The sequence below is a fragment of the Aspergillus viridinutans genome (genome assembly GCF_018404265.1).
Source record: "Aspergillus viridinutans IFM 47045 DNA, scaffold_9, whole genome shotgun sequence".
Taxonomy (NCBI): domain Eukaryota; kingdom Fungi; phylum Ascomycota; class Eurotiomycetes; order Eurotiales; family Aspergillaceae; genus Aspergillus; species Aspergillus viridinutans.
This window is the reverse complement of record NW_025091225.1, coordinates 1,780,565-1,805,921: the sequence shown is the minus strand read 5'-3', so window position 1 is coordinate 1,805,921 and position 25,357 is coordinate 1,780,565. Positions and strand designations below refer to the sequence as shown.

General features: G+C 54.7%; 7 protein-coding genes across 7 annotated transcripts; 3 read left to right on the top strand and 4 right to left on the bottom strand.

The window, feature by feature from the left end:
- Positions 1 to 152: 152 nt before the first annotated feature.
- Positions 153 to 5,707, bottom strand: tpcC (non-reducing polyketide synthase tpcC; the record flags this gene model as incomplete). Its single annotated transcript, XM_043273327.1, has 4 exons — positions 153 to 1,403; positions 1,462 to 3,825; positions 3,889 to 5,299; positions 5,355 to 5,707. The coding sequence occupies 4 exons, from the start codon at positions 5,705 to 5,707 to the stop codon at positions 153 to 155; spliced, it is 5,379 nt and encodes a 1,792-aa protein (XP_043129262.1).
- Positions 5,708 to 6,492: 785 nt separating this feature from the next.
- tpcG (oxidoreductase tpcG) lies at positions 6,493 to 7,287 on the top strand (the record flags this gene model as incomplete). The annotated part of the gene is made up of 1 exon (XM_043273326.1): positions 6,493 to 7,287. The coding sequence occupies one exon, from the start codon at positions 6,493 to 6,495 to the stop codon at positions 7,285 to 7,287; it is 795 nt and encodes a 264-aa protein (XP_043129261.1).
- Positions 7,288 to 7,371: 84 nt separating this feature from the next.
- On the bottom strand, positions 7,372 to 8,724 carry tpcI (questin oxygenase tpcI; the record flags this gene model as incomplete). Its single annotated transcript, XM_043273325.1, has 1 exon — positions 7,372 to 8,724. The coding sequence occupies one exon, from the start codon at positions 8,722 to 8,724 to the stop codon at positions 7,372 to 7,374; it is 1,353 nt and encodes a 450-aa protein (XP_043129260.1).
- Positions 8,725 to 8,905: 181 nt separating this feature from the next.
- Positions 8,906 to 9,840, bottom strand: Aspvir_010191 (SDR family NAD(P)-dependent oxidoreductase; the record flags this gene model as incomplete). Its single annotated transcript, XM_043273324.1, has 3 exons — positions 8,906 to 9,239; positions 9,303 to 9,392; positions 9,461 to 9,840. The coding sequence occupies 3 exons, from the start codon at positions 9,838 to 9,840 to the stop codon at positions 8,906 to 8,908; spliced, it is 804 nt and encodes a 267-aa protein (XP_043129259.1).
- Positions 9,841 to 10,027: 187 nt separating this feature from the next.
- On the bottom strand, positions 10,028 to 14,216 carry Aspvir_010190 (putative NRPS-like protein biosynthetic cluster; the record flags this gene model as incomplete). Its single annotated transcript, XM_043273323.1, has 2 exons — positions 10,028 to 12,524; positions 12,577 to 14,216. The coding sequence occupies 2 exons, from the start codon at positions 14,214 to 14,216 to the stop codon at positions 10,028 to 10,030; spliced, it is 4,137 nt and encodes a 1,378-aa protein (XP_043129258.1).
- Positions 14,217 to 14,460: 244 nt separating this feature from the next.
- Positions 14,461 to 14,697, top strand: Aspvir_010189 (uncharacterized protein; the record flags this gene model as incomplete). Its single annotated transcript, XM_043273322.1, has 1 exon — positions 14,461 to 14,697. One exon carries the CDS (start codon positions 14,461 to 14,463, stop codon positions 14,695 to 14,697), a length of 237 nt encoding a protein of 78 aa, XP_043129257.1.
- A 220-nt stretch (positions 14,698 to 14,917) lies between these two features.
- Aspvir_010188 (nonribosomal peptide synthase) lies at positions 14,918 to 21,535 on the top strand (the record flags this gene model as incomplete). The annotated part of the gene is made up of 1 exon (XM_043273321.1): positions 14,918 to 21,535. The coding sequence occupies one exon, from the start codon at positions 14,918 to 14,920 to the stop codon at positions 21,533 to 21,535; it is 6,618 nt and encodes a 2,205-aa protein (XP_043129256.1).
- Between the last annotated feature and the right edge of the window lie 3,822 nt (positions 21,536 to 25,357).

The following is a 25,357-nucleotide window of genomic DNA, read 5'->3' as shown; positions in this document are numbered from 1 at the left end:
AGAGGCAGTATATCAGTCGATCATTCAGAACGGCTAACTAAACATGACAGTCATATGCGCCGGGGCGTAATATGATACCTTGCTCGGTCGAGCCTACTTGGTAAAACACATGAAAAATTCGCCTTCGGATTCCTAGCCATGCCAAGGTCGCATCAACTATAATACTCTTCCAGCCAAGACCGTAAGTCTCCAATCGTCGGATACTCGAGGAACAGACTGCCCGACACCACCACGCGCAGCTGCTCCCGGAACTTCTCAGCAATCACGAGGCTCATGAGAGAGTCGATGCCCAGGCCCGCGAAGTCGCGATCATTCGTCAGGTCAGCTAGTTCTAGCCCCGCTTCATCGGCGATGATCTGTAAGGCACTTGTCGTGATGGCGTCGGCCTGTTCGGCTAGAGGGGACTGGGTGGGACCTGTGGCTGCGGGAGGAGTGGGGAGCGGAGCAGGATTATAGGGCAGAAGAGACCGAGGAGCGCGAGCTGCAGGAGCCTGCTGCGTGGCGCTGGTGGTCGCCCTGGGCACCACAGCGGGGACCTGTGCCACCGCTGGCGCCGCCGTGGTAACCGGCGGCGCACTCGGATCATCTGGTGCGGAGAAGAACCGGCTCAGCAGGATGCGCGGATACCGGCGGAATTGGATGCCGCCCACTGTGCCCACGATCACTCCGTCTTGCAGCACGTAGACGTCGCCCAGGTAGATGGAGCTATCGTCGGCGGTAGGAATCATCTTGACGTATGACTGATACTTGTTACCGGCAACCAGTGGTCTGGCGAAGCGCATCGACCGCCAGCCGGGCGTGACACAGAAGTAGTTCTTGGTGTCGACGGCATCCGAGACATTCATGATGAACCCGGCAAGGTGGGCCACGCTGTCGATGAAGTATGGAGGCACGGTCCAGGACCCGCCCTGCTCGCGCGAGAGCTGCACATCTGCGTACGCCTCCAGCTCGTGGAGCACAACAGACTGCATGCCGCGGTACTTGGACGCGTAGTCCACGAGGCTGTTTGCAAAGAGCTGGTATGCCATCTTGTGGCTGAAGCGCGTGGCAATACCCTTGCTGGCGAGCTGGTTCAGCTGCTCAATGCGCCCCTGCACGAGATGGGCGAGTGGTGCCCACGAGGCGAGCCAGTCGCCGGGGGCCCCATAGATGAGGGTCGCGCTGGCGAAGGGCTCCTGTACTGCGCCGTTGGGCTGCACATTGAACCATTTCATGTGCGCGGTATGGCTGTCAGTCGTCGACACTGACACTTGGATGAGCTGGGGCTTGTCCGGTTTGTTATTCGCCACGAGAGCTTTTAGCACCTCGAGGTTGGCGATATTCATGTGCACTTCGGTGCAACGGGGCTGGAGCTTCTTGTAGAGGTACCCGCCCAGGGTGTATGCAATGTCAGCGTGAATGGACTAGGGAGTCATTGGTTAGTGACAGAAGGATGCAGAGGGTGCCGCGAATGAGACTCACCGAAGTCACCACGCCGCAGTTGTTCATCTTATGTCCCCACGCGGCCGCCCGGAAATCCGCTTGCATCAGATCCGCCTGCATCACCACGGTGCCCGCCGCGCCGATAAAGCTCTCATCCACAATCCGGTGGACTGTCGACGTGCTGAGGCTGGATTTGCACTTCACTGGGTTTCCGCGGGGCCCGCAGAGCCCCTTTTCTGCGTCGTACAAGATGTTCCCTTTGGTGAGCGCCCAGTCACCCTTGTACTGGATCCAGTAGGTCTTGTCGTTCCAGGCGTATGACGGCAGGTCAAGAAGTCGGAGTGCTGGCTCAAACGGCCGGTGGAACTCGTTCCAGGCAATCGGAACCCCCGCACAATGCAGCGTGGCCAGACTCTGCGCTAGGGCGATCCAGTTATTCTCTCCGCGCCGCAAAGACGCCACAGTTGCGGGGACTCTGGACGTCAGCGTCGCCCGGACGAAGCCCATGCAGACTGGATGCGGCCCGATCTCAATCCATGCCGTCTCGTCATTAATGGCACCCATCTCGTACGCTGCCTCCAAGGCAGACCGGAAGTTTACCACCTCGCGGATTGCACGCTGCATGTACGTGGCATTAATGGACTTGTCATCAAAGACCACCTTGGTAAGGAGGGGAGAGATGACTGGGATTTGCGGGGGTTGGAAGAGAACGCCACTGGTAATAAGCGCCTCAAAGTCATCTAGGATGGGATCTACTTGGGCTGAGTGGAACGCAAAGGCAACATCCAGACCGAAACACTTGTATCCAGCTTGCTCTAGGATTGGGAGCAAGCCATCCATCTCGCCTACTGTGCCGCTCAGCACCGTGTCTGTGGGCCCATTGATGCACGCAATCTCGTATGGACGGCCGCCAGCAATCTGCTGGATCTGCTCCACGGAGCCGCGCACAGCCACCATCTTGTGACTGCCAACCTGACATCTTTGCTCCAACATCCGGGCCCGGTTGCCGACTATAAAAATCACATCACTGGCAGACAGGACACCAGCAACTTGCAGAGCAGCGTACTCACCTAGACTGTGCCCAATAAGCACATCCGGTTTCACGCCCAGCGTAGCCCAATATCGGGCTAGTGCAATCTGTGTGCAGATCTGCGCCAGCTGCGTGGTGACTGGGGAATGGAGATGGTTCTGAGGACTTCCGTCTAAAACGGAGAGGAAGGATGGGAATCCCTGGCGTTGGGCAATGGCATCGAGCTGCAGGATCTGGGCACGGAAGTATGGTGCCTGATGGAACAGCTCAAGATTGTAGGATTTAAAAGATGCTCCCTGGCCAGTGAACGCAAAGGCGATGGGGGGTGGCTCCATCATGGAGACTGGCCTGTGTAAATCAACAGTAGCCAGAGCAGACGACAGTTGCTTTCGCACCTGCCCGATATCTGCAGCCGCAATGGCCACACGGTGATTATGGTGGTAACGGCGAGCGGTAGTAGTATAGGAAAGATCAGCCAGGGCGACATCGGGGTGCTGTTCGAGATATGCTAGCAGCCGCTCAATATTGCCGCGGAGGGAAACTTTGCTCTTAGCCCCGACAGAAACGACATGCATGGGACGGGAGTCTGTCCCGACTCTGATGGGCACTGGCCCGTCCTCGATTACCACGCTCGTGTTGCCTCCGGCCGCGCTGAAGTTGTTTATGACCGCCAGGCGCCTCTTCCCGGCCGGGCGCGGCCAGTCGGTCTTTGTGTACGGGATGTGGATGTTCCGCGCCTCCATGTCCTTGGGGAACTTGGGGTTGAGTGTATTCTTAATACCAACATGCTGTGGAATTACATTCTTCTGCATCATTAGTAGCACCTTCATCAGCGCAGTCACTCCAGCTGCAGCCTCACTGTGGCCAATATTAGACTTAACAGCTCCAATATACAGGGGGTTCTTCACACTCCGGTGCTTGGTGAGTGGTGCAAACACATTCATCACAGATTGGATCTCCTCCATGTCACCGGCTTGTGTGCCAGTGCCATGCATCTCCACGAAGCTAACATCCAGGGGATCGACCCCGGCGCGGTTCAACACTAGCCGACTCAGATCTGCCTGGTGGCCGGTATGAGGATGCGTGATGGAGACAGCCTCAGCAGAATGATTGGTGCCCGCGCCCACGATGACCCCCAGAATATTGTCATTGTCTGCCTCGGCATCATCTAGGCGTTTCAGCACAATGGATGCCACTGCATCAGCGCGGCAGTAACCGTCCGCCTCGCAGTCCCATGTCTTGCAGGCATTTGGGCCTTTGGACAGGAAATGGCCGTTGCTGAGGCCAGCAAACGCGTCTGAGTTGGTCAACACATTCATCCCACCAGCCACGATCATGTCCGTTTCCCCATTGCACAGCGAGGTACAGGCAGCCTAGACCAGCCGGATTGCTGAGCATTGATCAGATGGCAGCAGTGAGGGTAAAAATGTACTCACCTGGATGGTGGCCAAGCTCGAGGAGCAGGCGGTATCTATACTAAAGCTTGGCCCGGCAAACTTGAAGAAATAGTTGATACGCCCAGGGCCAAACGCTCGGCATCCACCGGGAATAAAATACGTGCTGATCTCCTGCGCCGTGTTGACTTCCCGATAGTCATCGCTTGCTTGGCCATAGAAGGTTCCAATGCGGTGCAACCTGGTCGATGCTGTGCGGTTGGCGACATAACCAGCTCTCTCCAGCGCCTCATAGGCAGTCACCAGGGCGAGGCGCTGCATTGGATCCGTCTGCTCGGCCTCCCGCGGAGACATATTGAAGAAGGGAGCATCAAACAAGCCCGGCTCGTCGATAAAGCACCCATAGGGGGTCCAGCTGCAATTCAGCCTCTTTTGGCTTGGATCATAGTGCGTCTCGACATTGAAGCGGTCAGCTGGGATCTTGCGATGTACATCAAGCCCGCTTTCCAGCAGCTCCCAGAACGTTTCAGTGTCGGTCGCCCCTCCCGGCAACCGGCAAGCCATGCCCACAATGGCGATCTTGGATTGAAGGGGACCTCGAGGCCCGAGATCGTCCGCTAGGTTTTGGTTCCCGTGCAACCGGGAAATGATCTCCTCTGTCGAGACCTCAATGGCCGGTTCAATTTCCTTCAGGGCCGCCATTAGGTCATGGCTGGGGAGCGAATTCTGGAAGACCACCAAGTGGCATTGCACCGCTCCCATGCCTTCTGCCTGCTGCACGACGCCCCGGACGACCTCCCCCCACTGGATTCTCCGTGTGAGTATTTCGTGGATGATGTGCTCGAACATATCCGTCGCGTTCTTGCCTTCGAAGGGCTTCCCTGTGCTCGTAGCCAAGATTGGGATGCGCGGCCCGGTCCGGGCGTCGAGGGTCGCCATCGACAGCGTCCGAACGACACGATGCACGTCCTCTTCGTGGTAGACCCGACTCGCGTGGCACAGGCCTCCATACACTGGCAACTGCACGTATTTGCGGTTGCTGAAGACGTAGGACGTACGGAAGAGTTCCTTCAGCCGGGCTGGCGGACCACTGACCGTGACCGACGATGCACTCGCCGCGCTGATGAAGACCTTGCTGGTGTCGGGAGTCTGGTCCTGGAGTAAGTCAAGGTCTTGCTGGATCTCCTCGGCGGTGACCCCGGGTATCACATACGCCCAAGAGTCTGGCGTGCCGGTGCTCGTCGTGTCGCGAAGCTGCAGATTTTGAGAGACCTCGTCGACCAGGATTCCCAGACGGAAAGCCTGCCGGACCACTTGTGCGGCGGATAAGGGAAGATCCGCCACTGTGGGAGCCAACGAAAGGGCAGCAGTAGACAGAAGGCCCGTTCCGAGGCCGGTCAGCACCGTGTTCATTCTATCATGATTGAAGGCTTCCGGATACCGCTCATAGTATCTGTCCCCGTCAGCTTCATGCCACCATCGACGCGTCAAGCGACCATCGAACGTACCCGATCAAGGTTCCTAGCTGAACTGTACAGAGAAGAACGCCCTCCACCGAACCACACAGAGGACCTTGACGCAGGTCGGTAAAGGCGGCGAAGTTGAGGATCGACTCAAAAGGGGGCACCAGTTGATTTAGGCTGGCGGACAAGTCCCACACCTCCTCGTGAAGAGCGAGGGTGGCTTCCTCGAGGAAGCGGGCGAGGAGAGGATGTCTTCGATCCTTACTGTGACGGTGCAGGTTCCGAAAGAGGGTATGCAGGCCATCGTGAGGGAGCTCATTGGAGAAGTAAAGAACTTGAAGATTGACAGGCTCTCTTTCACCTTCAGCGTCAGAGCGGGAAGGTGTATAGATCACCATGATTACCTGTAAACATGGACAACGTCACTTCGCATGCTGAATGCCCTGGTCCAGTCCACATGTTACGAACTGATATACCTGTGAAGAAACCTCCTCTGCGTGTGCATTTTCCGTTATGGCCGATCTCCGAGAGACGAGCCGCGAACGATATTTGCATCACGAAAAGAGACGCTTACCCAGGGCGCAGGGCCGGTGCAGGCCTCCACTGGAGAGCAAAAACATCGGCAGCGGTAGCGGCACTCCTATATGTCCTTGTCGGAAGAAGATTACGGCCTTCCGGATCTCGGGCTATCTGGTTGCTGAGGTATTTGACTACGATGGCATCAGCGTGCAATAACACACTACGTACAGAGTGATGTTCCCTCTTGGAACATGCCCGTTTTAGATCTGGCCAGCGGCGTGTTAGAAGCGGGAATGGTGACCTATTGATGATGGCCAAGGTAGTTCATTACTTAGCCGGAGCGTGGACTCAATGCATCGGGCGAGACGATGCCAATCTATGATGTCGTAGCTCTTCGCCCATTGTTACTGCGCGGCCTGAGACATCTGTTGTCTTTTACCAGAGTTAGCGACTGCCTAGCCATGCTGGTACTTCTTAAAAGCGCCAGATGGGGAAGAATTGATGCGCACTGCCTGTCGGGCTTCACTTCCGGCGAGCGTTTGCCGAAGGCCGTGTGGGATCTCCGACATCAGACCTTGCTTCGTCTGTCAGGTCGGTGCCATTTTATAGTCCAGACAAGCAGTGTTCCATTTGGCTGTCTCTCCTAGCAGTAGTCCTCACAGCCATGTCTACCTATGCCATCATTGGCGCCACCGGCAACTGTGGCACCGCCCTCCTCGACATTCTGTCGCGGGACCACAACGCAAAGGTCCACGCCTATTGCCGCAACCGAGAGAAACTCCTGGCATTGGTGCCTTTCCTCGTCGACAACAAGCGCGTTGAGGTCTTCCAGGGCAGTATCTACGATGTCGACCTCCTGGCCCAGTGCATCAAGAACACCAAGGCCGTATTCCACGTGGTGAGCACCAACACAAACATTCCGGGCTGCAACGTCGGGCTCCAGACGGCCAAGTCCCTCATTACGGCCTTGCAGCAAATCCAGACCGCGGGCGCATCTCCGGCTGCGGCGAAGTTGCCCAAGATCGTGCTCCTGTCGTCCGCGACCATCGACGATCATCTCTCGCGGAATATGCCGTGGCTTTTCCGGGCGATCTTGTTGACCGCCGCGAAGCATGTCTACGATGACCTGCGACGGACAGAGGAGTTTTTGCGGGCCCATGAATCGCTCGTGACGACCATCTTCATCAAGCCCGGCGGACTGTCGGTCGACAAGCAGCGAGGCCATCGGCTGGATCTTGATCACGAGGAGTCGTTTGTCTCCTACTTGGATCTGGCGGCGGCAATGGTAGAAGCGTCGGATGACCCCGACGGACAATACGATATGAAGAATGTGAGCGTGGTGAACACAAATGGCAGTGCCGGCTTTCCCCGGGGAACGCCAGGATGTCTTTTGACGGGGTTGCTGCGGTATTACTTTCCTTGGTTGCATGCGTATCTGCCCAGTCCTGGGCCGGCTTAGAACCAACCGGGTTGAATAGGTTGAATCCATTCGAGAGAGCACTGCTTCAAGTAACTATATAATTTAGAACCCTTTATATATGCCCTACTGCAAATCCGGCCTCAGCCATGCCTCATTGAATCCGGTGCCTAGAATCCACTTAAGATCTGGGGGGGATTGCCTCGTCGTCTCCAAAGCCATCCTCGCCAACTTCACCCACATTTCTCCCTTGACGGGGAGATACCCTGCCCACACCTCATCCTCCTCATACGGCTTGACCACCTCCTCCCCATGCCGCAACGCCCGCATGAATTTGGCCACATGCCCATCATCATGCTCCTTGTTCACCGCCGCATACAACGCCGCCCAATCCATCTCTCCGGTAAAGTCATCGACGTACTCGGTCACCGCACTCCCATCCAGCTCGGGACAGTTACAGAACGCGTAGAAGGCCAGGTCAAGCCGACCCTTCCACTCAACGAGCCGGATCCGGTCGGCCAGCGGAATCCACTCCTGAGCCGTGAAGACACTGAAAAAGAGCGAGGCCGTCACTGTGTGCATGAGGAAGAAATCGATCTTGCGTTTGCGGCCGCTCCGCTGGCTGGCTCCCGCCAGGTACGCCGCGGTGCTAATCATCTCGGCCGTGCGGCGCGCGAGGGTTTCGGGCGTGATGCGGAACTGCGCGGCGATGGGCGTCAGTTCCTCCACGACGGCATGGCCCATGATGCTGTCGCGCATGCGATTCCAGCGGTCACCGAAGCGGAGATCCGCGCATATGCTCGGGTGGGCGCGCACCTCGCTGACGAGTTGAAGGAGCGATTTTGGCTGCGGCGGAGCGGGGGCATCTGCTGTGATCGCCGCTTCGACCCCGAAAAGGAGTCGGTTAATGTGCCCGTCCTCGTGCGAGGCTGCCTGTGCCAGTGCCTCGGCGATGAGGCCCGGCTGTGCGAACTCGATGCCCAGCCCCAGGTGAATGAGCGAGTGGTACATCCCTTCGTACATCTTGATCAGGAGCTTCTCCGCGAGCGGCGTGCGCGAAAAGACGTATTTGGTCACCACGGATTGCCAGCCGTGGGTGTCGATTTGCGTCTGGAAGAAGGCCAAGAAGGTCGCATACAGGTCGCATCGGCCAAGCAGGGGCCCCAGGGCTTGATCATCGGCGCACAGCTGGGCGACGAGCTTGGAGTCCACCGCGGGGATGGGGCGCTGGATGGCCTCCGTGTCCGCGTAGGCGCGTTCCAGCTCGGAGGAGGAGGCGCCCAGAGCCAAAGCGGTGAGGATGCTGTGGGCCATGTGGTTGTGGCCAGTCACATCGCGGAAGAAGATGTGCCACTTGTCATGGTTGAGTTGGAGCAGGCGGTTCGCCCGAGTGACGGATTCGGCGGAGACGGGGGGTTCGGTTGCCGCACCCAGGCTGCTCGTGACGTGCTGTGGGGAGAGGGCGAATTGGGTGGTCATGGTGGGCACGGCGTACGATGAATGGTATACTGGTCTACTTTACTTGTTTCTTCTCTGATCATGGCCGCGGGGGCTGTTATGTTATGTATTCCGTCTATTTGAGTCAGTCCCCGTTTTCGGTGGTCGGGGCTCAGGGCTCAGGGCCGCAGGAAAATCCGCAGCTCTGCGCAGAGACCTCAATCTAGCCGAAGACCATGCCGCCATTACCCTGTATTACATCCCCGTTGATCCACCGGCCCGCATCGCTCGCCAAAAAGACCACAATCTGGGCAATGTCATCCGTCGTGGCGAGCCGTTTAGCGGCACTCGGCAGCTGGGCCAGCTCTTCGAGGACCGCGGGCGGGTCATGGACGTGATAATCCGTCATCGTCGGGCCTATCGCCACCACATTGCTGGTCAACCCGTGGGGGCTCGCCAGCTCCATCGCCCAGTATCGCGATAGACATTCCAAGGCCGCCTTGGACGCGGCCCAGGCGGCGAAAGGCACGTCCGGCCGCTGCGCCAGCACCGACGAACTGATCGAGGAGCATCCTTGTCAGCACCCTTGTGCCACGCAATTTCTACTTGAAGGGCCCTACATGCTGATAATTCGACCGCCATAGCGGGGCAACAGGGGCACCATGGCGGCAACGAGCTCGAGGGGAGCTCGGGCATTCACTCGCATGAATCTAGCAATTTTCGCATCAGTTTGGCGGCTGGCCAATAGAACCACTACTCCGGGGAGAGGGAGAGCAACCGGTCAAAGATGGATGCATCTGGTGCATGCACCGCTGTGGGATTCGGGGGATCCCGCGCCGCGTTGTTCACCAGGATGTCGATCGTCTCGGTGTTGAGCCCCGTCAGGGCTTTCTCGACCACACGTTGCCCGGCCCCGGCCACCCCGAGATCTTCCTGCACGCACGTCGCCAGCACCCCAGTCGCACGCAGCTCCGAAGCAAGGGCCTCCGCGGTGGGCCGGCTGGTCTCGGAAGCAAAGCAGATGGCAACGTTCGCCCCGCGAGAGGCTAGGGAGCGGGCGATCTGTGCCCCAATGCCGCGCGAAGCTCCTGTCACGATGGCGTTCTTGCCCACGAGGCTGGATACGTCGATACTGTGTTCATGTGGACGGAAAGCCATTACTGCGAGTATTTGTTTGGGTGGACAATCATGGTCCTGGAAATATACGTGCATTGGGGGCAAGATGAAGCAGATATATGTTATCACAGCAACCCGGTGATTTGCCAATTCCCTGCCATCATCTCGATTGATCCCCCCCCCCGGAGAAAGGTCAGCCTCGGTGACTTTCTCCGAGCAGACCGTCCTGCTATACGCGCTGAACGATCTCCGCAGTACTCAACCCTTCCCCGCCCTCAACAATCAGCCGCAAAATCCGCGCAAACACACCCAGCAACTCTTCCGTCGTCTCTCGCTCCAGGGCAGTCAACGCACACAACTGAAGCGAATCCGCCTTCCACGCGTCCGGCTCGACCACCGTCAATTCGATCGCGGCAAACGGCCACACCATGGCGAAGCCCGCTCGGTCCTGTACGACCCCGCGGAATGCCGGCGCCTCGTTTTCTCCGTCAATGTGGTCCCGGGGATCGCGGCTGATATGGTTCAGTAAGACATTGCCCCACCGGCGCTGTCGTCGCGGCCCGAGCTCCGGGCCTGGAGGGGCGAGCGCTTCATCGAGATAGTACGGATCTGCGTCCTGGGTAGCCAGCCAGTTCCGGAGCGCCCCCTGTGCGACAGCAAGGGCACTGAAGTCCCTCCCCAGGGCCACTCGCATGGGACTGATGGAAAGAAGGGCCCCCTCCATGGCCTCGGCGCCCAGCAAGGTGCCGCGGTTCGAGCTTACGCGGTAGTACGTGACCTCTTCCGCTCGCGGCGGGGGGTGGGGACGCCACCAATCCAACGACCGCGCGATGGTCAGGGCGGTCGCGGCATGAAAGAGCGCCGCCGGGGTGACATGATGTTCCCGACACCACTCGCCGTAGGCGAAAGCGGAGACGGTTTTCTGGAGGGGCAGCGCGGGCAGCGCTGCGTCCGGCAGTCGGGCGAGTTCGGAGATCGGGGTGGGGGTGGCGTCGGCCATGAAGGATGCCCAGACTTGTGTGGCACGGCGAACATGGGATGACAGAGGGGAGCCATCCAGTCCATTAGTGCCGTACTGGGTCACCACCCATTGTTCGATCGAGGGCTTGGCGGCGCGGACGCGCTCGACGGTGACAGCTTGGGATCCGTCTTGGTCGCCCTCGTCGCGCCGCACGATGGCCGTCAGAATGGCATACAGGTCTCGAGACAGATTCTGGGAAACAGAGTCGTCCATGATGGAGTGGTGGAATGTCCAGCCGAGCAGACGGGGCTTGACAAGAAAGGCGACGCGCCACAGGAGGCGTCCCAAGGTCCACTTGCGGGTGACGTCCTGGCTACGATATATCTCCGGCTCTTCGATCTCATTGTCTTGAGCGAGCTCAAACCGAGTCGCGGCGGGTTTAAGGATAGCCAGGACGAACCTTCCGCCCCGCACGAGGTCAAAGGCATCGTCGGGAGCCTCGATCGTCTTGATATTACTGGGCATATCGAGCGACAAACACACCGTCCGTAAGTTGGGCTTTGCCGCCACCACATGACCCACGGCTTCCTGGAGCTGCGACAGTGTGCAGCTGAATGTAGAAAGGTCCATGAACTGGTAAAAGATCCATTGTCTGGAATCCAGGATGTTGATCGCGAACATCTCTCGCTGTAGCATGGTGGTTGGGAATACGGATTCATAGTTCGCAGGATCTTGCTGGAGACCCTTGGGCAACTGCCGAAGCAGAGCCTCCGTGACCGACAGAGGAGGTCTGGGCGTTTTCATCTGACCTTCGATAGCTTCGCCTTCGGTGGCGGAGAAGGTCGACGCGATCACTCTCAGGCTCTGGGAGGTGAAAAGCTGCTCGATGCTAATGTTCAATCCGTGGCTCCTAAGCTGAGCCCGAACTCGCAGAGCCAACGACGAGGTGCCTCCGTTGAAGATGAAGGATAGGGACTGCATGCGGTCACGTATCTGCGCGGGCAAACTGTCAGGCTTCTGGCCGGTCAAGACCTCGAGAACATGGTCCAAGAATAGTCTGCCTCTGCCAGAGATGAGTCCCGGCGTTGTCTCCAGTTCCACCGGCCCCATGGTCGCCTCTTCCTCTTGGTCGAGGCGTTCTTGGGCGAGGATGAGAAGAGCTCTCGTGTCCGTCTTCGCGGAGGGTGTTTCGGGGAAGCTTTTGAATTGCAACCATCGATGGGGCATCATGTACGCGGGCAAATGGGTGGCGCAGGCCTGTTCCGCCGCAGCCACAAACTCCTTCCACTCGCCGTTGGCAGAGTCCCCTTGATCGCCGTTGCTCAAAGCCGTCTCCTTCAGCTTCACACAGCATACCGAAATCGGACGTCCCATCGAGGACTTGGCCAGCATCACCCGGCTTTTGACTACGTGCGGGACTTGATTGATGATGGCTTCGACTTCCTCTGGCTGTATCCGATTTCCATCGATCTTGAACTGAAAGTCCACTCGGCCGAGCAGAATGAAGACACCGGGGGCTACGAACATCCCCAAGTCCCCGGTGCGGTACAGGTATGGATGCCCCGCATCCCCCGGAAAGGGATGGGTCTGAAAGACCCGAGCGGTCGCTTCGGGACTATTGATATATCCGGCGCACATGTAAGTGGAGCTGAGGCAGATCTCGCCGGGCACATAAAGAGGACAAACATTTGTCGTGCCCGGTTGAAGGATGTAGAGAGAGTAGTCGGAAGTGGGAAGTGGATGGCCCGGCGGGAGACAGCCGGCGCTGTCTGAATATGAGCTGGTGGTCATTTGCACACGGAGGAGACTGTACTCACGGCTCGTTGTGGAAGGGCAACGCATGGGAGTTCATCTCTGTCGCCCCGTAGCCGATTAACAATGAGGCATGCTGGCTCCACGTTTCTGCAAGCGTCTGCGGAACCGCCTCGCCGACGAGCGAGATGGTTTTCAAGGACGGCACTGCGTCCGGGCTCGTGAGAGCGAGAGCGGAGGGAGTGATGCAGATGTCCTCGATGCCATAGCGGCCAATACAGCCGGCCAAATCCGCAGTGATCTCTTCCAGGGGAGGTATGCAGACGCATCCTCCGTTGGTGAGGAAGCTCCAAATCGGGGTCCCCGACGCCGAGGAGATCGGGTTGAAAAAAAGCAGGGTTTTGGACGCTCGAATCCTGCCGGCGTAGCTGGCAATGGACGCACCGAACGCGGCATGGCTGTGTAGAGAGCATTTAGGCCTCCCGGTCGAGCCCGAAGTCACCCGGATCCAAGCTGGGCGGAAAAGGTCTTGGGAGAGGTCCACCTCTGACCCCGGATAGGCATCGGTAGGGAAGCGGGATGTGTTCACTCGGTCGCGCAAACGCCGGAAATCATACGCCCAGGCGATGCCTTTCCCAACACAGCCGGCCCATGAGTCGTCCACCAGCAAAAGAGGACAGTCACAGTCTTCGATGATGTGAGTATTCCGTGAAGCCGGTTGACTGGGATCGACGAGGACGACCGCATATCCTGCCTTCCAGCAAGACAGGATCGCGACCACCACGCCTGGCGATCTCTGCAGCATGATGCCAATCACCAGGCCCGTTTCCACAGCCAGACCGGTGTTTAGCGCTCGGGGACATACATCCTCCAGCCGACGGGCCACGTCTTCGGCCATCATGTCGGTCATTTGATCCAACATGCGGTAGGATATGACATCGCCATCTCGGCCTTCAACTGCAGGGGCGGATGGTTTCTTCCGAGCCTGGTGCCGGACGAGTTGGTGAACTGGCCCAATTTGCATGTCACCAATGCTGCGACCAGGGAGACTATGCTGACGAAGCTGGAGCTCCTCTTGCAGAGGCACCATCGATATATCCTTGAGGTAGAGCCCTGCCCAACACCGGTGGTTTATAATATGCCGTAAGAGGTGCAAGAAGTGATCCATCAGCTTCTTGGTATAGTGTGCCGGCAGCCAGCGGCGATAGTAGCAGATTGCCTGGATCGTCCTTCGGCGCTGAAAAAACAGCTGGATAGCCAAACCAAAGGTGGTTTGGGGCGGGGGAGGCAACTCCGCCAGTGGCAGCGGGTGAATGATCGCTGCAGAATATGATGATGGGCTGGCCAGCTGATTTTCGTGCTCGGATATCTTCAACCCACTTTGAAGCAAGTGAAGAAAAGAGGTTTTCTCGTCCACGGAGGCATGGACATGTATCCACGGACTGGAATCTCCGCCGGTCGAGTCCACCTTGGGGACCCCATGTGTGGTGAGGATGTCTACAGTACTCTGACCTGTGTGGCGACTAAGGACGATGGACCAGGCTGCACTGCAGATATGCCATGCAGGAAAGTTCTGGCCTGTCACTGGACGGCTGATGTCGCTGACATCGAACCCCGTGATGTCGTGGTGCAAGATGTTAGGAAGTTGCGCGTCAGAGACATCGACGTCGGACGCATAGTAGTCCTGCAGACTCCGAGGAAACATGTTGAGCTGACATGGACCTGGAGTAAGACAGCAGGCTCGCTGATTCGGTCTCGCTCGGGAGATCGGTGATGTCGACGTAGAAAAGTAGTCCCTCCTAGTTTTCAAATATAGCCCTTTCCAAGACGGTCGACGGTATCGCAAACTCTTAAGCCGCCATACGCTTGTCCAACCACCATGAAGTCTGGTCAAAAGCTGGATCGCCTTGTGGCAGACATCGCCGAATTGTAGTGCAAAAGTAGGGCCTATGGACGGAGCAACTGCTACGATCGGACAACGCCAGGCCCCCATGGCCGAGTACCGCAAGGTGCATAACGCGGCCATGCTGACGACAGAAAAGCCGCATCAGCTGGTGCTCCCCGACGAATCGGGGCACGTAGCTAAGCTTCTCATGCCCAAACCCAACCCCGGAGCCATGTTGGCCGGGCCATCCGTAATCTTAAGGTTCTACCTGTGCTCCCTTGGGTTCGGGGTCTGGAAGTAAACAGCGTCGTGCCGAGGATATCAAGCCCTCTAGAAGTTCCCAGTTGCACTGTGAGGACCAGAAGCCAGACAGAAATTGCTCAATTTATCCTTCTACTTGCCGACCATGTCAGAAAGTGCATACTGGACGATACATATCTCCTGACACTCCTATCCTATCTGTGTCGCTGCGTTGTATTGCTGCTCCGCTCTCTGCCGACCTTTCTTTCCAAAGAACCACGATGGGCAACTCGAGCGACAACCTGCAGCGCAGTTGTCAGCAACCGCCAGATGACCCTGCGGGCGACCAGCTATTTCACCTAGACACTTTCTTCCCCACATTAATAGAAGCCCACGCCCGGCTGCAGCCGTCACGCGTCTGTCTTGTCGCCAGTTCGGGACATTACGACTTCGCCAGCCTCTGGAGCTCGGTGCTGCTGAACACCAGGCTGCTGGTCCAACAAGGCCTCACCCCAGGATCCCGAGTCGCCGTCGTGGCGGAGTCCTCGCCGGCCGCGATCGTGGCTCTCCTCGCCGTCCTCCAAGTCGGAGCCGTCGCGGTGCCCCTAAACTCCTCCCTTCCCGACTCTCATATCCAGACCATCGTCCGCAGCGGCAGGCTAACCCATTTGATCGCCTTGACCACCCGCTCTCAGCAGCTCGACCTGCCGGAGGTGGATGGCCTCACTTTGGATCTGACCTGGCGAGTGCTAGAACCCCAAGCGGAGCGTGATCAGTTTCCCGACGTAGATCCTCAGGCACCCGCCATCGTCATCTGCACCTCGGGCAGTACGGGAGAGCCGAAAGGCGTGGTCCACAGCCATGCAAGCCTCAGTACCATGGCCGTGGCGGTCGGCAAAGCCTTGGACTTGACATCCGATGTGCGCAACTTTCTCTTCCCTTCGTTTGGCTGGGCCGTTAACATTATTGACTCCTTTTCCACGCTGGCGGCCGGCGGCTGTTTGTGCATCCCTACCGAGGCCGAGAAGTCCCACAGTCTGGAGGATGCCATATCTCGTTTCAACGCCACCCGAACCACGCTGCCCTCCTCTGTGCTTCGAATTATGAGCCCCAGCACCGTCCCCTCCCTCACCCGCATTGTCGTGGCCGGGGAGCCCATGCGGTCCCATGTGGCCTTGGCGTGGGCGCCACACGTGGAGCTCTACTGGAACTACGGCTCCTCAGAGACGATGATGGTCCTCGCAGGCAAGACGGCCGAGCAGGAGCCCGCAGCCTTGAACGCCGGTCATCCTCTTGCTTGCTGTCGGTGCTCGATCGTAGACGACGCGGGCATGGGAGTCCCCCCAGGCAAGACGGGTCAGCTCATGGTCGAAAGCCACACCAACTTCATCGGCTACTTGCGCGATGGCAAGATCTGTCGTCCAGAAAGAGAACAGAACAGCCATCCCGTTGTTGTTGGCTCGGGGGATCTGTTCGCACAACCTGCCCCGAATGCCGCCCTGGTGCACCACGGGCGCATCGACTCCCAACTGAACCTTGCCGGCCAGCGGTTCGAGCCGCAGGAGGTGGAGGAGAAGCTGTTCTTGGCACTGGCCGACGTTAAGGAGCTGGCCGTCACCGTGGCCACGTTAAAAGGCAACGCGCGAGGTCCGGCGCTCGTGGTGGTCGTGGCCTTCGAACGAAAAAGCACCGGCGAGCATTCGTCCGAGGCGCGGCTTAAATGCTCATTCGAGTTGCTGGTCCAAGCTCTCCCACGCTACATGATCCCTATCGGCGCCTTGGAGGTCGACAAGCTCCCTCGGCTGCATAATGGCAAGCTTGATCGCAAGGGCATCATCCAGCTCGCCGAGCAGCACCCAGTGACCGACCTGATGGACTTACGACCCTCCCGCAAGGAGTCGCCGCGAGATCATGACATCGCCCTGGCCATTCAGGTCGCCATCGTTTGGGCTAAGGTTTTAGGCTCAGACGTTGCAGACATCAAGCCATCTTCCAGCTTCTTTCTTCTTGGGGGGAACTCCCTCTACGCCATGAGAGCCTGCAAGGAGCTGCGGCGGATTGGCGTCTTACTGTCCATGTCCGACTTCTTTCTGCATCCTACCTTGGGCGAGATGGTGCGCCGCATCATGGAGCAAGATAAAACCCGACCTGCTGAACCTTCCAACCCTCTGCGGAGCACTTGGGCGGAACTTCCGGGGAATTGCCCCGAGGGTCTCTTTTCGACGGCAGCCAGAGAATGCGCCGTCGATGAGAGCCTTATTGAAGATGTCTACCCTTGTACAGCCATGCAGACTGCGCTGATGACCCTGAGTGAGATGCAAGAGGGAACATACGTGGCGGGGCATACCTTCCACTTGCCTCCCTCCTGGACCAGGCCGGCTTTCCGTGAGACGTGGCTCCGAGTTGTCACCGCCACTCCCATACTGCGCACCCGCATCATCCGACACCACAACGGAGGGTTGTATAATGTCACCCTGCGGGTGGACGCCAGTACGCCTCTGCTGGAGGAGTCGTGGCCGGCGTCGGCTCCCTTGGGCTGTGGATCACCATTGTTCGTCCACTTTCTGGACACAGATCCCGGGAATGAGCGCTTGATATGGCGATGGCGAGTCCATCATGCAGTCTACGATCGGTGGTCCACCCATCTGATTCTGGACCTGACTCGCAAAGTGTACGATCAGGAGAGTCCGGCCCCTTCGACCCCGTTCTCACGCTTTGCCGCCGCCGCGGTGCAACAAGAGGTATCCGAGGCGGCGAAAAGCTTCTGGCATTCAAAATTTGAATCGTTCGATGGCACTATCTTTCCCCAACTTCCGCTTGACCATCCGGTATGTCGCGCTTCCCGTTCCATCACATTTGACGTCCCCATCCCGAGACGACGATCCGCCATCACGCAAGCAACCACGATCCAGGGCGCTCTGGCCCTGCTTATCTCCAAGCTCCATGGCGAGTCGGATGTGGTTTTTGGAATGACTGTCCATGGAAGAGCCCTGGCGAATTGCCCGGACGCCGAAACGGTCGTGGGTCTCGCGATCGCAACTGTGCCGATGCGGATCCGGCTCGAGGGCTCCACCCCAGTGTCCCAGTTTCTCGTCGAGTTGCAGACCCAGACGGCGCTGATGTCGGACTATGAGCACTACGGCTTACAGAATATCAAGTCCCTTGGACCTGGTGCGGCGGCAGCTGCCTCCTTCACTACGCTCTTAGTCATCCAGCCGGAGTTGGACATACATGCAAATGGCAATCCGAAGAAGATTCTTGAGATTGATACCGGGGCCTCTGATTTCTATGTGGATTATCCGCTCGTCATCGAATGCTTTCCACAAACCCGAGGCGTGACGGTCAAGATGCTGTATGACCCGGTGGTCTTCTCCTCGTGGGACCTGCAGATGATGGCTCAGCTATTCGAGCAATCGCTGCACGCCATGCAATCAGGCGAAGATTCCGCGGAGGTGCTGAAAGACCTGAGTCTTCTGGGTGCCGCGAGCGTTCCCGCGGTCCTCGAGATGAGCGGCGGACAGCTGATCGATCGTCGAGAATGTCTCCAAGAGCGCATTTTTGCCAAGGCGTACGCGTGGGCAGATGAGAATGCTCTCCACGGATGGGACGCCGAATACACCTATGCCGAGCTGAGAGGCCTTGTCCAGAAGCTGGCCACGAGTTTGGCGCCGCTTCTGCCCTCGACTCCCGGACAGATTGTCCCTATTTGCTATCCCAAATCCGCAGCGGCTGTGGTCGCCATGTTGGCCACCCTGGCGGCGGGCCACGCCTTCCTGCTCCTGGACCCCAGTCTGCCTGCGCAGAGGATCCAGTATATGATCCAGGCGGTTAAGGCGGATCGCGTCCTCTGCGCGTCGGCGACCCGACGATATGTCGAAGGCATGGCGACTCGACTGATCAACTTCCAGGATCTCTGGGAGCATCCTTCCGTCTCGCCGGACTTGGGGTCCTTCAACCTTCAGCCGTCACCAGACACACCGGCCTACTGCATCTTCACGTCCGGCTCGACCGGCACGCCGAAAGGTGTGCTTTTTCTGCACAGACAAGTCACCAGTGGTCTCGAAGCACAGGTTGCTGCCGGACTCTATGGTCGCCAGGCTCGCCTGCTTCAATTCTCCAGCTACAGCTTCGACACATGTATTGCCGACATCTTCGCCACACTCCTCAGCGGAGGGTGCATCTGCGTGCCCCAAGACGAAGACCGACTGCTGCGCATCTCTGAGAATATCAACGAGTTCTCCGCGACCGCCATCGACCTGACGCCTTCCGTCGCCCGGATGATTCAACCGGACGAGGTGCCCCAGTTAAAGGTTCTCCGTCTCGGAGGGGAGGCCATGCATCAGTGGCACATTCAAACCTGGGCGGATCGCTGCAACCTCCAGAACACCTATGGCCCCACCGAATGCTGCGTGCAGTGCACCTTTGTCGATCGGGTGCCACGAACCATGTCCCCGTCGATCATCGGGAAGGGGATCGGCTGCAATACTTGGGTGGTTGACCCGCAGAATCTCAAGTACCTCATGCCGCTGGGCGCGGTGGGGGAACTGGCGATTCAGGGTCCCTCCGTGGCCAGTGGCTATGTCAACAACACGGCCAAGTCAAAGGCGTCCTTCCTCTCCCGCGCCCCATGGCTCGATACCTACAGCGTCGACTGCCACTACCCGGTCTATCTGACCGGAGATCTGGTCAAGTTCAACAAACAGGGCGACTCGATCTTTCTCGGCCGCAAGGACAATCAGATCAAGATCCGCGGCCAGCGTGTGGAACCGGAAGAGATTGAGCATCTCCTGCAGCAGGATGAATCCACGGACAAGGCACTGGTATGCTACCCCACCACGGGTGTGCTCGCCCTGCAGCTCGTTGCCATTGTCGAACCAGCCCCGCCCAACGCCGCCCCCGGCCAAACGGTTGCCTGGATGGAACGCATCGCCCAAAAGGCCGCGGGATCCCTGCCCCGGCACATGGTTCCCGGGGTGTTCCTGTTGGCGGATCGGACGTTGCTGACGTCGTCCGGCAAACTGGATCGGCGCAGTATACAGGTCTGGCTCGAACGGCTTTCGGCCGACGAGTTCGAGGCTTTGCTTGCGCACCAGAGAGCATCCGGTGGGCCAGGCGCCTCCACCGTGGCATCCGCGGCGGACCTGCCCGAGTCGCTGACAGCGCCGATTGTTAGACAGATCCGATCCCTTCTCTCGTGGCGATCCCCCAACAGCCGCCTGTCCGGCAGCTTTTCCACCCGACATTCGTTCTCGCGCATCGGTCTGGATTCCATCACCATCGTCCCGCTGTTGAAATGGATCAACGCAAACTACCGCGTGCGGATGGACATGACGACACTGCTTCGACTCGAAACCGTGCACGGGCTCATCTGTTATTTGCAGAGCCGGGATGGCGGGCAGACGGCCAAGAACAGCAGCGACGGGAAGGACCAAGAAACCTTCGAAGCCATTATCCGCCAAGGGGTGGATCAACTCTGTCGTGAGCCGGGGACGTCCAACGGGCAGACGACCCATCATCTCCAGCTGATGGAGAAGTCCCACCTCGCCGGGTCCAGTATCCTGACCCGACTCAGCCGGATGGCCGTCGTCCGGCGGTGCCTCAACGCAGCACCAGCACCAGGTCAACGACGGCTTGGCCGCCAGCTCAGCTTTCTGAGCTCGTGGTGCAAGACGCCTGGCCCCCACCGGATTCTCCTAACGGGCGGTACCAGTCTCGTCGGGCTGAATATCCTGACGCGCCTCCTCCAGCGGTTCCCGAGCACGCGCGTCGTGGTTCTCATCCGCTGCCACACTGCGGCCGCGGGCAAAGAACGTCTGATTCAGCGCGCGAGACTCCTGCGCTCCTGGCGCCGCGGCTTTGCTTCCCGCATCGAGATCTGGCCGGGCGATCTCAGCGCGGTGCGTCTGGGCCTGTCGCCAGCGCAGTGGTCGTCGCAGCTTGGTGGACGTGGGGGCGACCAGGCCGACCATGTCGACGCCGTCATCCACAACGGCGCCGCCGTCGACTGGTTCGAAGGGTTCCAAACCCTGCAGAAGACTAACATCGATGCCGCGCTACAACTGGTCGAATGGGTGCGCGACTCGCCCGCAGTCACCCGTCTCGTGTACGTCTCTGGCGGCCCACAGTGGGACCCCAACGAGCCCGACACCGCGGCGCTGGAGACGGGATCGAGCGGAGGCGCCGGAGAAAAAGGTGACCAGTCGCACCTCCAAGACAGCCTGGCCCAGTCGAACGCCTACGGGCAAACGAAGATCATCACCGGCGCGGTGCTCCAGCGTGCCGCCGCCCGCAGCCCCCGCCTGGCGGCCAAGGTCGCGGTCCTGCGCCCCGCGTTGATCGTGGGCGCCGCCGCGGACGGCGTCCCCAACATCGACGATTTCATCTGGCGGGTGGTTCGGGGCTGCTACGCCATTTGCGCCTTTCCACAGGAGTCCCCCACCGAGTGGGTGTACCTCTGCGGCGCGGACATCTTCGCCGACCAAGTCATCGCCAGGCTTACCGCAGCGCCGCGCGTCGTCGAAACCAAGGTTGACTGTGGCCTGTCGGTGGACCGCTTCTGGGCCATTGTCAATCAGCAGCTCAAGGGGCAGCTTGAGCGGGTGGACGCCAACACCTGGTTGCAGCGGCTGAAGAAGAGCATCTCGGCGCAGGCGGATCAGTGTCGCGGCACGGAAGCCCATCCGTGTCAACCGATCTTGCACATGCTCGAGTCCTCTCCCAGTCTATTGGGCGCGCCGCCTCCCCGGGCATGCGCGGATCCGAAGCAGCGTCGTCGGTTGGAGGAAGAAGGCGCACGGGGGGTCGAGATGAATCTCCGGTACATGGTGAAGATCGGGTGTTTTTCAGAGCCAGAGGAGGCGTGGTCAGCGAAGGTTTTCCACCGCAGCAAGACGCGGTAGGTCGAGCAGCAGATGGCGAGCATGTCTTTTTCCTCAGCACATCGTCTGCAGTCATCGGGTAGATGAACACACTATCTCTACAGTCCCCTTGTCTATTCTACTACCGACCTGCCGGGGTCGATGCAATGGCCCAACAGGGACAGATTGAGTGGTTGTCTCCACATTCCTGTACATCATTTGCGGATTATAGAGATCAGATTGGGATAGATCACTAATATGAAACATGTACTGATAAACTCCTATTCAGGAGTCCTTAACATTAGATCTACTACTTAATAAGATTAGTAGTCTAATCTAGTAGTAGTTAATATAAAGCACTCTAAATACTATACCTGAATGCCTAAATGCTGGTAGTATTCCAGTTAGCAGGTATAGTTATATAGGGTAAAGAAACCCAAGCCTATATACTAGATAGACCTAGAAGATATACTTCTAGATCTAGTTAGGTGAATTTAAAAACCCTAGCACTAAGTATTATAATAGGGATTCTTAGACAAGGATAAGTTATATATTATTTTTATTAACTAGTATACCTAAGCTAATATTCTAACTTTTATTAGAGCTGATAGAAATATTTATTCCTATTAATACTACTTTCTTAACTATAGATGAGTTCCTTAAAATTCTATTTAGTAAATATAAGAGGAAAGTGGAACTAATTCTTATAGAATAGTAATCTATAGAGGTTTTTATTATAGCTATATTTAATAAAGAGATTAGTCCTATATTACTTAAAGATATTTAGGATAATTTACTTAGGGTGGTTATTTTCACAGGTTGGGCTGGGTTCCCCTATCTTTAGTACCCAACCCACTGGGTTTGGGTTCTAGATTTCTAGGGCCCAAACCCAGCCCATAACCTAGCAGGTTCTAGGGTAGTAAACCTAAATAGAACCTAAAGAGCCTAAAAATCACTCTCTATCTATCTAATCTAGTTAGTATATATTTAATTTTTTAATACTATACTAGCATCTAGTATATATATATATATATATATAATATAATTATATATATAAATATAGCATATTAGTATAGAATCTAATGTATTCTAATTACTAGGTATTATAATTAAAACCTATTTTTAGAACCTAAACCCTAGATGGGTTCTAATTCTAGAACCTAACTAGCCTATGGGCCCTAGAACCTGAACCTGAACCCAGCCTATGGCAGGTTCAGGCCAGTTTAGGTTTGGGTTCTTGGGTTGGGTTTAACCACTCTAAATTTACTTAATAATATTCTTAAAAATAACTTCTATTTAAACAATTCCAGCAAAATTAAAATTAATAAAAAGAACTAAGTTTAGAGAATTAGTTAAAATATAGCCTTTATAATATATATATATCTAGGGTAATAAAGTAATATAACTATAAGGAGAGATAAGGCTAAGAACTATAGCTTAAAGAATAAGAAGCTATAGAAAAGGAAAAGAGAGATAATTAAGAAGGAGATAATTAAGAAAGAGATAATTAAGAAGAAGAAAAGGCTAAAAATATCTATATAGAAGTAACCTATTAAGGTTAAGAAGGAGAAGACTATATAGGTTAAAATAAAGGAAGAGGAAGAGGAAGAGGAAGATAAGATAATTAAGAAGCCTAATATAATTCTTAGTAAAGAAGTAAAATAACTATTAGATCTCTTTAATAATAAATTATCTAATAATTAAGCATTAGATGCGCCTGCTAGATATATAAGATTTAGAGAAATAAGAAGGGACTAGTATCTATTTAGTACTTAGTTCTATCTTCTAGTTATTAGACTCTTTTAGGATTAACCCTCTAGAGATTTAGATTAATAATTTAATATTTAACCCTCTACTCCTTACTAAATAAACTTATTTACTACTTACTCTAGTATTCCTACCTATATATATTAGCTATTTAGTATTCTTTAGTATATATTCTTAATAAATGAACCCTTAATCTCATTAACTATAACCAGAGTCTAAGTTAGACTAGGGTAATATATAAAGAGTATACTAAGCTAGTACTAGTATAGGATATAGTATCTTAAGGGCTATAAGTATCTATAGATTTACTAGTTTATATATAGACCTTAAAACTAAAACCTATTAACTAACTTACTTACTATATTAAGAATTGTATATATATTTATATATACTAGGTTCACAGTGGATAACCACTACAGGAATATAGGACATACTAAGATTACTAAACCTATACTAAATATACTTTTAGGAGTAAGTTATTAGCTTAAGACTTTTAATAAGTAAGCCTCTATTTAAAGGTAGATATAGATTAGTAATCTACTAATATTACTACTATATCCTCCTGCTAATATAACAGGGCTATAAGTACCTATAGATTTACTAATTTATATAATCTATTAGCTAATTAATAGCAGCCTGAATAACTAGTAGTATAGTGTTAAGAGGAATACTATTAGCTTAAGACTACTAATAAGTAAATCTCTATTCTAATAACTAGGGAGGTAGGTATACTATAATCTTAGCTATAAATTAGAAAGTATACTAGTTATTAGGAGATTAAGGTAGAAGATATATAGTTTATAAATATAATAGGAGAGAGTTTAGTTAGGTAATAAGATAATATAGAGATAGATAAGTCTATTATACTAAATTTCTAGGATTTCTTTTTATAAGGAATTATATACTAATTTATATCTTTCTTTTAGGGCATTAGTAAAGATTAAATACTTAGGTAAAGTTAATAGATAGTTTAACCCTTAGTAATAAGGTAGTTAAATCACTCTAAATAAATAATAGAGCTAAGAGGAATACTACTAGCTTAAGACTTCTAATAAATAAGTATCTATTTACTAGGGTTTATAGTGGATAACCACTATAGGAATATAGGACTTATTTGAGTTAGTAACTAGATTTATTAAGGGGCTGCCTAGTAGCCACCTATATATATTTCCTTATATATATAATAATATATAAACTAATTACTATATAGTAGGCTGGTTATTTTTGTGGGTTGGGTTGGGTTTAGGCCCCTTAAGAACCCAACCCAGCCCAAAAACCCAGCAGGTTCTAGGTATTCAACCTGCTGGGTTCTATTCTGCCTAAAAATCACCTTACCACCTATGTAGCAGGTAGGGCCTGCTGGGTGCTTATGCTTACTAGAGCCCTTGCAAACTGCCTTAGGCACTAACAAACTCCCATCTAACCTAGATAGTAGTAGTTATATAACCTTACTTATTATTTATATACCCCTTTTTATATTTGACTGCTGCAGCCCTAGTTAGAGACTCTTTAGTAATTTCTTACTATCTAAATCTAGGTTATAGATTTATATAGCTTCTAGCCTGTGATATTAGAAATTGCTTATTCATAGATAGTTAGATAGAACTAGTGAGAGACAGCTAAACCAGCTGAACTAGCTAGATAAATAGATGAATTAGTAAGAGATAGCTAAACCAGCTGAACTAGCTAGATGAATAGATGAACTAGCAAGAGATAGCTGAACCAGCTGAACTAGCTAGATGAATAGATGAACTAGTAAGAGATAGCTAAACCAGCTAGATAAACTAGATAAAATAGCTAGAATAGATAAACTAGATAATACTAATAGTATAAATTATAATAATATATTATTATAGATGTTAACATCCCTAGAGGGACCTAATAAAGAACACTTATAATAATAGAATGCTATATAAATAGACCCTATAGCCTAAATAGCCTAGTAGTTATAGGAGATTATAGATTAAATAACTTAAATTAAAGTATAAAGGGCTACTACTGCCCCCCTAATAGGTACTACTTCTATAGAAGTAATATCTACCCCTTAGATAATACCTATAGCACCCACCCCTACTACTATCTCTATTAATAAACTAG